The sequence below is a fragment of the Nansenia antarctica genome (genome assembly GCF_963989245.1).
Source record: "Nansenia antarctica genome assembly, chromosome: 6".
In the NCBI taxonomy this organism is placed as follows: domain Eukaryota; kingdom Metazoa; phylum Chordata; class Actinopteri; order Argentiniformes; family Microstomatidae; genus Nansenia; species Nansenia antarctica.
Genome location: NC_137676.1, coordinates 47,573,649 through 47,586,506, shown reverse-complemented (window position 1 = coordinate 47,586,506; position 12,858 = coordinate 47,573,649). Strand labels below are relative to the sequence as shown.

Below are 12,858 nucleotides of genomic sequence, written 5' to 3'. Positions count from 1 at the left end.
GGCTTTTCACTATTCAGTGAGACTGGTTGATTAGTCCATAAGCAGATCACACAGTACAGGTCATTTTCTTTAATCCCCCCCAAAAACAGTGTTTTATTTGTACAGTATAGTATAGTGGATAGTGTACATAGCCTTTATTTATGTAAACCAGCTCCTTTCCCTTCTTTTTTTCTTCTTTTTTTTTTCTTTCCTAGCACCAGGGGAGGCCCCCCTCCCAAATGTCGTTGTTTGGTACCTGTACTATATCAATGACAATAAAGACCATTCATTCATTCAAACCCATCATGACCAGGAGAATTAACAGGTTTGTGTTCAGCCCATTCCCCATTGATCCATATGGTCCAGGTCTATTCTGTACAATTAGAGAAAAGTCAATGTGAGGTGAGGTCATGTTCTCTTACACCATTGTGCACACTTCAGAAACTTGAGCGCCATAGTTTGTTTTCACCATGTAGGCCCCTATGTGGCTTTTATTTTGTGATTCTGTCACATTGAAATGTCCACTGTATTTGAATATGCATATCATGATATTGTTCTCTACAGGTAGGCTAATTGTCTGTAAAAGTGCAAACAACCTAATTACAACACCAACCATATTACACTCTGTTACACTCATACCCTCTGTACAGCAGTTCAGTCATTTATGCGCAAACCTGCATGTCCATACAGTGCTACAGCAATTAACAATATTATTGGAATATTTTCTAAAGGAACCTTTTAATATCACCCAACCCTAATAGTACACACCTTTCATTGCTGCATTATTGTTTTGAATTTCATACTATGCTAACCAGGTATGGAGGATGAATCGTGCCACAATGAAATACAATACACATTGAAAATGCAATACACACATCGAAATGCAATACATGTGTAACACAATACAATGCAAAAATATGGAATATTAGTGCCAAAATGAAATCAATACAATATTGTATTTTGAGATATGTGCGTTGTATTTTGAGGTGTGTACATTGCATTTCGAGATGTGTACATTGTATTTCGAGATGTGTACATTGCCTTTTGAGATGTGTGCATTACATTTTCTATTTGAGTTTTGGCACGATAAGCACGTGATGAAATTCTAGTCATGTTATAGGCTGGTTTTGCAGCTGGGGTGGGGGGTGGCTGTAACAGAATGGTCGTAAGGTTACCATGGACCTGTCTTAACCATCAGCCAAAGTAGTGATAAATATAATTCCACAACTGGATATTAGGCCTACTTCATTTCCAATCATAGTTTATATTTAGTGTTACGCATGTATTGCATTTCGATGTGTGTATTGTATTTCATTGTGGCATGATTCATTCTCCATAACCAGGCCTTACTTCTGAAAAGATGCTTAGTTTATATATACTCTACAGTATCAGGAATAACCTTCTGACCTTTGCTCTTAGTGAATCCTGCTCTGATAATTCTCTCCCACTTTAGCAGGGGTAGCCATGTCAGCAACATGACATAAGGGGAGGAGCTTTAGCAGCCTGACCAAGAGCCATGGATGGGTTTCAGAGGCCTGCCCCTAAGCACCATGATGGGGTGAATGGGAAGACAAAACCCAGGGATAATGGCGTGCCCCTGGAAGGCCCAAACTATCCCAGGGACACAGCTGAAGTCAGGTGGACCGCACAGGAGGTAGAGTTAGTGGCCACGGCTGACCTACAGGAACTAAGGGCTGGGCAAGAGGAGGGCGGGAGTAGTGGTGCGGAGGGGTCGCCAGCCTCCAGGGGATGGAATGGGAGCCAACAGAATGGGGGGGGAGACGGAGGGGAAGAGGAGATTCTGGAGCGGGACAGTCACAGAAGAAAGGACAGTCCTGTAGCATCCACCAACTACACAGGTAATTGAGAGTACAGACTAGTCCATTGAGTAGACTTATACTTTGAGAATACTCAAATTAAGAGTAAGATAATTTCCTATGTTTTGTTATTATAGCCAACTCAGACAGGTGTTTTGTCCCTGTCTCTGCGCAGACCTGTCTCAGACCTCATCTCCTTCGCTCTCGGAGCAGCTGCGTCTGGGTCGGGAGGATACCACAGGCACTGGGATCAATGTAGAATGCAAAATATGTGGGGATAAAGCCTCTGGGTTCCATTACGGCGTGCATGCCTGTGAGGGCTGCAAGGTAAGGGTGCATGCAACTTCATCATTAGGCCCCTATGATCAGGTAACATAATGTTGATCAAATGCTTATTCTGGTCTGTGTTATAAGTGCCATGTTGACTCTGTCTGCCTGTGTTTGTATCTATCTGACAGGGCTTTTTCCGACGGACTATCCGAATGAAGCTGGAGTACGAGCGCTGTAAGCGCACCTGCAAGATTCTGAAGAAGAATCGCAATAAGTGCCAATACTGTCGCTTCCAGAAGTGCCTGGCTTTGGGCATGTCCCACGATGGTGAGGAATAGTGTGTAGAACACTGTTTGAATATGGTAATCATTTGAGATGATTCTGCTGCTATATCATACACACAATATTATGAAAACTCATTATATTGTCTGTTGTTGGTGTACATCATTGAGCGCTAACCTGTCTGTATTCCCAGCGATCAGATATGGCCGTATGCCTGAGGCTGAAAAGAAGAAGCTGGTGGCTGGCCTACTAGCTGAGGAACTGAATCCACAGAACCCCGGAGGCTCTGACCTCAAGACTCTGGCCAAGCAAGTCTACACTGCCTACCTGAAGAACCTCAACATGACCAAGAAGAAGGCCCGCAGCATCCTGACGGGAAAGAACAGCTGCACCTCGGTACGCATTGTGTCAGAGCACCTGCCTCGGAGCGTCTTATGTGATTATGTGAGTCCATCATGAATGCATTCTCTCTCCCCTTGCAGCCGTTTGTCATCCATGATGTGGACACACTTTGGCAGGCAGAGAGTGGTCTGGTGTGGAACCAGTTACTTCTGGGTGCTCCCCTGACCAAGGAGATAGGGGTTCATGTGTTCTACCGCTGTCAGTGCACCACAGTGGAGACTGTGCGGGAACTCACTGAATTTGCCAAGAGCATCCCGGGGTTTGTGGACCTCTTCCTCAATGACCAGGTATGGTATGGTCTGCAACTATCAGAGATTTCCAATCTCCATCTGAAAAACAGGATTAAGCTTTTCAATTATGAAGCATTTCATTTCATGCAGGTCATGGGTGGTGGACAGTGTTCTAGATTATTTATCTCCCTGATGGTACATTTTGCTTTTGGATACTTTCGAATGCTATTTTATATCATATGAATGACTTTGCATTCCTCAGGTGACTTTGCTTAAGTATGGTGTCCACGAGGCCATTTTCGCCATGCTCCCCTCCCTCATGAACAAAGATGGACTGCTAGTGGCCAACGGAAAGGGCTTTGTGACCCGGGAGTTCTTGCGGAGTTTACGTAAGCCTTTCAGCGAGATCATGGAGCCCAAGTTTGAGCTTGCTGTCAAGTTTAATGCTCTAGAGCTGGACGACAGCGACCTGGCCCTCTTTGTGGCAGCCATCATCCTGTGTGGAGGTGAGGTGCCACAGGTGTACTGAAAAGCACATAAGACTACCGCACCTAGTTATGCTCAGCCATAGGCCCAATCCCAATACATGTAGGGGTATGGTGTCCCGATTTTTGCTGCGATAGAGGGTTAAGGCCCTTGCACACCAATGCGTTATTTACGTGCGTTTTTTACGTCCGTTAAAAAAATAAATTAGAACTCATGTTGTGTCAACCACGCTTGCACACCAATCCGTAATAATTCGTCCGCCCAAAAAAAAAACGCAACAGGTTCGATTTTCTGCGTTTTTCGCGTTGGTCAAAAGCCTTTTGAGAGTTGTTATTGACCACTCCGCCATGGTATAGACTGGGACACATCGTCAAATTAGAACTTTAGGACAGTTGGATTAATGTTTACAGAAGTACATGTCTCAAGTATTATCTCTGCGGTTAGTCGAGTTTAAGAAAAACAACATACAGATGATGATGATGATTCTTCTTCTTCTTCTTTCGTGTAACGTCAGAGGTCCAACTCGGTGTCGCGTAGCCATGCCCGCATCTCTGGTTCTAGGTCGAAGAGGCTGGCTTCTGAGGCTGGCTTCTGAGGGTGGTCTATATAAGGGGCAGATGGTGATTATGTGGTCGGCGATCATGATGATGATGATGATGCTTACAGCAGAGTGCAACCAATTAGCCACACAGTATGGTTTCATAACGCAGATAACGCCTTCTTTCAACAGATCAGACAGTAATGTTCAATTTGATGAGGAGTATGAAACAGAGGATGAGGAGGACACACAGACAGAGAGGGAGAGCTCCAGTGTAGGGATGGAGACAGAGCAGACCAGCTCAGCCTCTTCAGGTATAACAAGTTGAGATTTTTTTTTATAATTTGCACCTACCACTGGTGTGTATAACTCAAAATTAGTTATATTTAGAGGAGAGGTATAGGGTCACACTCAAAGGGGGAAAAAAATCATTAAGTTCTCTGCATTTGGTTTAATACATCGTTTTGCATGCATGTGCTTCCTCCTCTGTGCATGCAAAACTATGGATTAAATCCATTGGCCTTTTGTAAACCCTGAAGCGCTGGGTCAGAATGCCGAATGCATTTTCTGAGATGCGGCGTGCTCTTGACAGGCGGAGGTTGAAGACGCGCTTGTCCTCTTCAAAAAAAAAAAGTTTGCAACGTAAAAAAACGCAACGGACTCCGCAACGGACCGGTGTGCAAGGTCTCTGTGCGTAACGTTTAAAAAAATAAATAAAATGTTAATAAAGATTTTAAAATTATGATAACCATCGTATTATCTTAGTTTAATGTCATTTCAATGTATTATAGACCTTTTCTTTATCACAAGCATAAAAAAAACACACACTAGTATGCAGTCTCTACTTAGCTAGCTAACGTTACAACATTGTATTAAGGCTGATTGCATGACAGTCCCAAATTGTTACATATTTCCATGTCGTATTTCCCATCTTTGATGGCATGTGACGGACGAAATTTCCAGCAGTGAAGTTGTTGCACTTGTTACCGCTGTCAGTGCAGACTTGCAGGGTCGGAGCACAGGTTGCTAGCCTACAAAGCACCGCTATTCTGTCATGAACTGGTAATGAAGCATTGTTCTTTTTTACTTGATGACTTGTTTGATCGATTGATAGTTGTGAACGAATTGCGAGCGTCAATGCTTTTCTATGATACTACTGATGATGACGTATCAGGGTCTTGAAGGGTTGTCCTTTTTCATAGGGGAAGATTTCAACCACTACCCCTTGTAGTGGGGAAAAAATAAGAAATGGGATTGGGCCATAGGATACTGTTCTGTTATGCAGGAAGTTTGTTCTGAGATGGTAACATTGTAGAGTCCTCTCCTCTGTCCCTGTCACTGCAGACCGTCCGGGGCTGATAAATGTGAAGCAGGTGGAGCAGAGCCAGGACGGCATCCTGCAGGCCTTGGACCAGCACCTGCAAGCCAACCACACAGACTCCCTGTACCTCTTCCCCAAGCTGCTGCAGAAGATGGCTGACCTGAGACAACTGGTCACTGAAAACGCCCTGCTGGTACAGAAAATCAAAAAGACTGAGTCTGAGACCTCGCTGCATCCACTACTACAGGAGATCTACAAAGACATGTATTAAGCTGCGTGCACACAGGGCCATTGTCATCGTCGTTCTGGCGCAACCTGTTGGGATGGACTTGACGTACTTCAACGTGCGATGCAGACGCAACAACTCTACTCGTGTTGCTAGCGAAGTTTCCCACAGAAGTGGGGGAAAAAACGTCAGATCAGATATATAAACGGGTTATTTTGATAAACTGGACACATTTTGTGAATATATATGGTTACTTTCTCGCCTGAAAACATATAAAAACTTCATAAAATGACATATTAACACAGCCAAATTACAGATTTTAGCCAATGGCGGCCAAAATTGAGGATTTAAAATCTGAGGCGAGAGCTCTGGGCAAGAAACTACTTCCGGTTTACTTCCGGATCCAACGCAACGCAAAAAGCTGACATTTTTTGACTGATTGCCGCACCCTGACGGTCAAGAAACGCAATGCAGAGCAAGGCAACTGATCAACGCAACGGCCCCATTGAGATGAATGACTTCCGGTGCAACGCAATGGCCCTGTGTGCACACAGCTTTAGGCTCCCCAGTACAGACCGTTGCATATAGCAATATTAAGCTTACATGAAATGAAATAATGTGTATATTTGTGCCCAGTATACTTGTATATATTATACAGTACTTTAGTACATGCTCTTTATGCATGGGTATAGAAAGTGGGACATTGGCCTAGAACATTTAAATACTGTAGTGACGTGGTAGGGCTAACACTTTTGGTGATGGGTGGACATTGATAAATAACTTTTTATAGACAGAGCAATGCTAAAAATGTGAAATGTCTTGAATGTATCTATTGCCAAGTCCTGTCAAGCAATTTAATGACTTTCCCCACACAGCAACACTCAAATAGTATAGTGGGTATGCCATGAGTTTGTGAGTTTTGCTAATATGGAAAGGAGGCTCATTCATGGTCATACAAAATCTACAGAAACGAAACACTGATTGTGTAGGTCAATTAAACAAGTGGTTGCATATTTTGGGTTGTGCATTACAATTTTGGGAATAATAATTACAGCATTCTTTAAAGAGACATTTCACCCTTATTTTATTCAAACCTCTATCTCAGTCATATCACAACTAACTTGGGTAGTTGACTACAAAATTATTTGTAATCAAGGTATATTATAGGCAGCCTCCCGAAAGGTGATTACATCATCATCCTGAACTGCACATTTATAGATCTTGAAAGCTAATAACACAAAAAATACATTGCTCATTTTGAGGGGACAGTACTTTTTCAGCCAATGAAATTATTATCTAGCAATTGTAGTCATTGGTTATGGTTATGTACCATTGTTACTGCCCCAGAACGCATTGCCAAATGTTATTGAATTAAAGTAGTAAAAAAGAAACAATTCTAAAGACTTGGGCATTTAAGCAGTGTGATTCTGTATGAAGTGATTAAATTACAGCACCAGCAACCAAGAACCAGTCCTTCACTTACACCTTTGTGCATTACTCACAATACATGGGTTCTGCATTTCATACCAAGACTTGGATAAGACTAATAAACAGTGTCATGCCATTCTGACAAAACCTTTAATACTAAAGATGTTGATGAAAACTGTAGCAACATTACAAGCCTTGGAATGTTTCTGCATCCACTCAGGACAATGATATCAAACACTGAACCCTTGCTATTATAACATGTTTTAGTATGGATGTGTATTGAGTACAGTGTCAGTTTTTCCTCTCATCTCTGCACTATCAATATCTGGTAATATCCTGCTTCCATTGCATTCTTGGGACTCAATTATTGAGTTTGGGACTAAAATATTCTAAAGAATATTTGTTTCCATGTAATGTTATGGGACTATACTGCCTTTCCCTAAGCCTTGTCTTAATATTTACAACAACTTTAATTCTTGTCCAATTTGAAATTGACCCCTCTCTATATTTTCCATGGGTATCTCTTCATCCCTATCTACCTCTAGATTTTGCCAGTGTCTAAATTCCTTTGCTGTTGGTACACAATAAAGATTTAATTCAAGGGGTTGATGTGCAATGTGCCATAGGAAAGATGTGCAAAAAATATATAAACTTCATATTACTAACTGTAACTACCTCTGTCTTTCTTAACAAACCACAACTGAATGTACATTTGGAAACTTTAACTGATAATAAAATATTGTTTAAATTGCAGAGTATGCACATTTATGAAACTCTAATTGATATTTGTTTGTGTTTTAAATGTTAAGAGAGGGATGTTCCCTAAAATATCCTATTGTTCCCTATTAATCCATTTTCCTCTTGTGCTTCCCTTCACAAACACTTTCAGCACAACCATTTTTGTAATTTTTGATATCATTGGGGACCGAGTTCATGAGAATAAGAATCTCCATAATGTTTAAAGGACAATGGGATATTCCCTTTTTTCAGCTTTGGACTATACAACTGGGCCCTGTTACTGTTCTCGGTAACTGGTTATAAAACAGGGTACTACACTGTTTCTCATTGAATAAGTGCAATGTGTTCTCAAGGTGTACCAAACCCAATTAAGATGTGGTTGTCTTTAGCCTGTCATTGGCAATGGTATGAGTCAACAGTGGAGCTACCAAAACTGTTATATGTGTGCCCATTTTGTCATTCATTTTGTCCTCCAGTGATTGATGGAATGTACTTAAGGTATGTTTTTTGATTATCATTGTTATTCATTGCCTCTCTTTCAGCATCATTACTAAGAAGATTAAATACCCTACAAATAACAATATTGGTGGTGATTTTATTGACAACATAAGATTGTTTTATCCATTGATACAATCAACAAACTTGTCAGTAGTGTATAGAATAGATCCCATAATTGTGTGGGACATTTTCTAAGTAGAACCGTTTTGGCATAATAGCTGAAGGAATGAAATAGACGTCAATAGATGTCATAGGTAATAATAATAATAATAATAATAATTACTAATTAGATTGCATAGTAATATGCCAGTCTTGTCAGACACTAAGGGCTTGTTTCCCAGACACAGATGTGCTAGACAAATGTTTTTGTCAGATTATCTTTAGATTTTTTTAGTCCAGGACTAGTCTGCCTGGGACACCGGCCCAAAGGGTCAGTGGTTTCTGTTAGTCCCATCATGTTTTCTATTGACTTTCTATTGGCTCCTTTCTTAATGAATAGGCGGTAGGGCCACGCCTTCTTGCTATTTAGGTCAAGTTGTTTCACGCATGCAGAATTGATGACCCATTAAAGACAGGTCTAAAGATGGACACAGGCCCAGGTCAACATGTGTCTGGTCGTAGTAGTGCACTTTGTAGGTAAGCGTCTCGTAAACATTGATGGCTCTGAATGCACGTTGTGACAACATTGCTTGCTACTACATTTTAACGACAATGTTGAAAAAGTGAGAAGGCAAAGTCGAGTCTCTGGTAGCTAGATGAATGCAAGGCTTCTCTATGAAAAATATGTTTTAGAAATACAAAATATATGTTCAGGGAGTAGCTAACTGCTGTTTGTTGGAGTTTGAAGCAGCACGAGCTCTGCTGGTTTGATTCTCGTGAGGTATTGTATGACGTAGTCAGTTGACTGTTTGGTAGTTCCTTTGCTTGTCGAATTTGTTTTGACTTTCTTAAGACTTAAAGATGGAACAGTATGGGTTTCCGCAGAGATACGCAGATTTAGAGGGATTTGCAGGTGGGTTTTGGGATTTAGCAGGAAGTTGCAGACAGGCTAGTTTATCGCTCATCCTGATCACTGCGAATGACTGATCTGATCCTCATGACATGTTTGTTTTGGTTCAAACGATGCGAGTAAACTAGCTCGGCACGTGGCTTTGTATAACGAGATGTAATGAGCAAACCGGTCAACTATGTGGTGGCTATGGACTTCAGTGTCGTTGTCAAGCTAGCAAGCGGTTGGGGTAGAAAGATCCAGCCATAGTAGGAATCGGATCTAGTATTCTTAGTCAATGTCTGTAGAGGGATGTTATGAAGTCATTCATCATGGATTTGTGAAGGAATTAAAAATCCCCAGGAGACCAGTTGTCAGATTGGTACAGGCTTTTATTATCATAACAAAAAACCCTGAGTTGCTAGCCTAGTTCTTCAGGATAGCAACCAACTTGATGCATTCATACATCAGAGTTAAATACACTTTCATAGTAGGTTTGGTTTGTCACAGGGCCTAAGATTGATTGGTTATCTTCAGGTGCCTCTTGTTTCCTGTTATTGATTATGTCCAAATTGAGAGCAACAGGGTGTCACAGGGCCATCATTTATGCTGAATCATAGGTAACTTTCCATGAGAGGACCACACATGCATCATTTATTGATACAATTTTGATTTCATTCTATGTGGAACATTTCAGTGGACTTTAGTTTGAAATGTTCTTTGCTGAGACAGGTGTATTAACAGGCTTGATACATAATTACTCATTTACATAAGGCTTCGTTAAATTTGGTGATATAAGTGCTGGTTCACAGGTAATTATAGAAAGTTGATGACAAGTGTGGTAATAAATCCACAACAGACCAAAATGGTAAACTGGCAGAGGTCCTTTTTTGAGGAAAGTGAGTGAACGTTGAAAATCTGCGTCAATTGCAGGCAACTGACACTAGATGGCTCACACAACTGCACTTTGACTGTACTAGCTGGTAGTGGTGTGGTGCTACTTACCGTAGTTATTCATCCCTTTGCTTTGCCCACCTGAGACGTGGCCATCATGCCCAAGCAATCTGATGAGATGCCTGGCTGCTTCATGTGTCTATTTTATTACAGGCAATTCATGGAAGGATCATGTCCGTTTGGTGCCTGTTGTCATTTTCTACACCAGTTGCCAGTGTTGCCATCAGCTCAAATATGCAGGTACTTCCAGAAAGGTGGATGCTGGTTTGGAGAGAGCTGCAGGTAAAACTTTTAAAATGCATTATGGTCTGTCTTACTGTCTAATTGATTATCATGCAATATTTGAGCCAGCGATGTGCACTGGCCATGTGCACATGTCATTCCCTTTGGTATATGTTTCAGATATCGCCACATCCTTCAGCCTGATAGTGAGGGAACCACTACAAGTAGAAGGGGTTCAGCTCCAATCGTCCATACACCTTGGGATGTGCTGCCTGGCCGCAGAGGCTCAGAGCCTGCTTTACTTCAGGCTCAAAGGTTTTCTAGCCAACACCGCAGGGGGTCAGAGTCTGTGCCGACACATGTAGCCAACCTGCAGAACAACTTTGGGCATCAGACCACCAATATTACTGAGGAAGATTTAGCAGAGGGTTCATCCTCACCCCAACAGCAAGGTATACTTTAACTGGCGAACTTAGCCTTATCTTTTCTATTAGGTACTGTACAGAGGAGACTCTGACTATATTCAAATGCAGTTTCTTTCTTTTTTTTGCAGAGGTGATGTCACAGTTAAATTTCGCTGTTCCCCAAGTATCAGTTCAGCAGACTCCCAAGACATCAGCTAAAATTCTTCCTTACAGTAATCTATTAGCTCAAGCTGGCACATCGTTAGAAGACCAAAAACAGGTGTAGTTATAAAAAAACATTTATTTTGTACGTAATATCTGCTGTATTTGTTGCCCCACTAATACCTGATGTATTTGTTACCCCCATTACATTTCAATGGTCCTGTCAAAAAAGGTATGGAGTATGGAGTATGTGGTAGGGCAAAAAGTTGATTTTCCATAATGTGGATCAATTAGTCTTATAAAAATATGTTTTGTTTGTCAGGATGAGGGCTCATCCCAGAAGGCAGCAGAGCTTGGTGGTGCTGCTGCCCCTAGTGACCAGGTCCAAACGGACTCTTTCAACCAGAGCAAAGATGTGACCTGTGGCATCTGCATGGACAAGGTGTATGAGAAGACCAGTACTGAGGACCGTCGTTTTGGCATCCTTCCAAACTGCAGTCATTCCTTCTGCCTGGAATGCATTGTCACCTGGAGGAAAACCAAAAACTTTCAGGAGGAAGTTATCAAGTGAGAGGGGGGGGGGGGCTGCAACAGGTTGTCTTCATTTTAAACCAACTGCAAAAGAGAAATAAAAACTAACATTACCTGCTATTGGTGTAAATATTTGTTTTCTGCCCCTTTTTAATAAAGTAATATTGTATCTTAATATCCACCTTAGGGCTTGTCCACAGTGCAGAGTGAAATCATCCTTTTACATCCCCAGTAAGTACTGGGTGGAAGGACTGCTAAAGGAAACTCTTATTACTACCTTTAGAGAGAAATGCAGGTACGTTTTTTGTTCAGCCTGGCATTAGGACAAATTGAGCTGTTGTGTCTTAATTATTTTGGTCAACATTTTGTTCTGTTATTCCAGTAAAAGAAAATGTAATCTCTTCATGCGCCATGGATGCTGTCCCTTCAAGGCAGAGTGCCTCTATGCGCATGACCTTCCACATGGCTACCGTCCTCACCGCCGCCGTCGCTCAACACATTCTGTAAGTAATCTCATATTTCATTTTGACTTTCTGTTGGCTACTTCACTATAGATTTATAAATGCCAACTGGAAGACAATAGAGGTTTAATTGTAGACTTATTAAATGTATTTCTGCATTGTAAAACAGTTCACTGACTTCCTCTTTCTCTCTTCCAATAGCATCATGCTGAGACTCTGGATGAGTTTCTTGATCAGGTCATGGCAATAACCCTACTGTTAGACGTAATGAATGTCTATGACGAAGATGACTACGATGATGACGACGAGTTTCTAATGTACCACAGTGACGAGTATGACCTTTTCTAAGCTTTATCGGCCCTGCTCTGTGCTTGCAAAGACTGAAAATGGTCTAACACAGGCAGACCAGCATCTACTTTATTTCTAGTTGTCAAGCCTCCCAAGCTGAACTTGATTGTTGTGATGGAATTCTGATCAGTCTTGTAACCATTTAAGTTTCATCAACAGCTACTGTTCTTAATTAGACCCCTTTGTTTGACAGGGTGATTGGGGCTTGACAATGGGGTTCCATGCAAGTTGTAGTTCATTTTTGTTGTCTCCTTAAGGTTAACCCTCTTCCATTGATTGGTCTTGTTAAATATGTCAATTGTGCCTATGCTGTGTCACCATTTGGTTAAGATTTTAAAATGTTGTGTACTAGATCATTTTTATGTAGCCTGTGTCCCTGCTACTTTCCACTTGTCAATGACATACTTGAGACCAACTTATTGCAGTGTTGACATGCTGAATGAAGACCTGGGGGGTATTCCATCAACGTTGCTAAAGGAAAATCCAGTCTTGTTTTTGAAAATCTTGTGAGATTTATGAAAATAAACCTGGATTTTCCTTTAGCGACGTTGATGGCATACCCACCAGATGTGA

General features: G+C 41.5%; 2 protein-coding genes across 2 annotated transcripts; both read left to right on the top strand.

Annotated features, from left to right (window-relative positions):
* Positions 1-1,495: 1,495 nt before the first annotated feature.
* ppardb (peroxisome proliferator-activated receptor delta b) lies at positions 1,496-5,596 on the top strand (the record flags this gene model as incomplete). The annotated part of the gene is made up of 7 exons (XM_080534578.1): positions 1,496-1,838; positions 1,972-2,123; positions 2,255-2,393; positions 2,542-2,744; positions 2,831-3,037; positions 3,243-3,486; positions 5,349-5,596. The coding sequence occupies 7 exons, from the start codon at positions 1,496-1,498 to the stop codon at positions 5,594-5,596; spliced, it is 1,536 nt and encodes a 511-aa protein (XP_080390704.1).
* Positions 5,597-8,926: 3,330 nt separating this feature from the next.
* Positions 8,927-12,285, top strand: mkrn4 (makorin, ring finger protein, 4; the record flags this gene model as incomplete). Its single annotated transcript, XM_080534577.1, has 7 exons — positions 8,927-8,937; positions 10,560-10,831; positions 10,933-10,967; positions 11,268-11,512; positions 11,664-11,771; positions 11,859-11,979; positions 12,139-12,285. The coding sequence occupies 7 exons, from the start codon at positions 8,927-8,929 to the stop codon at positions 12,283-12,285; spliced, it is 939 nt and encodes a 312-aa protein (XP_080390703.1).
* Between the last annotated feature and the right edge of the window lie 573 nt (positions 12,286-12,858).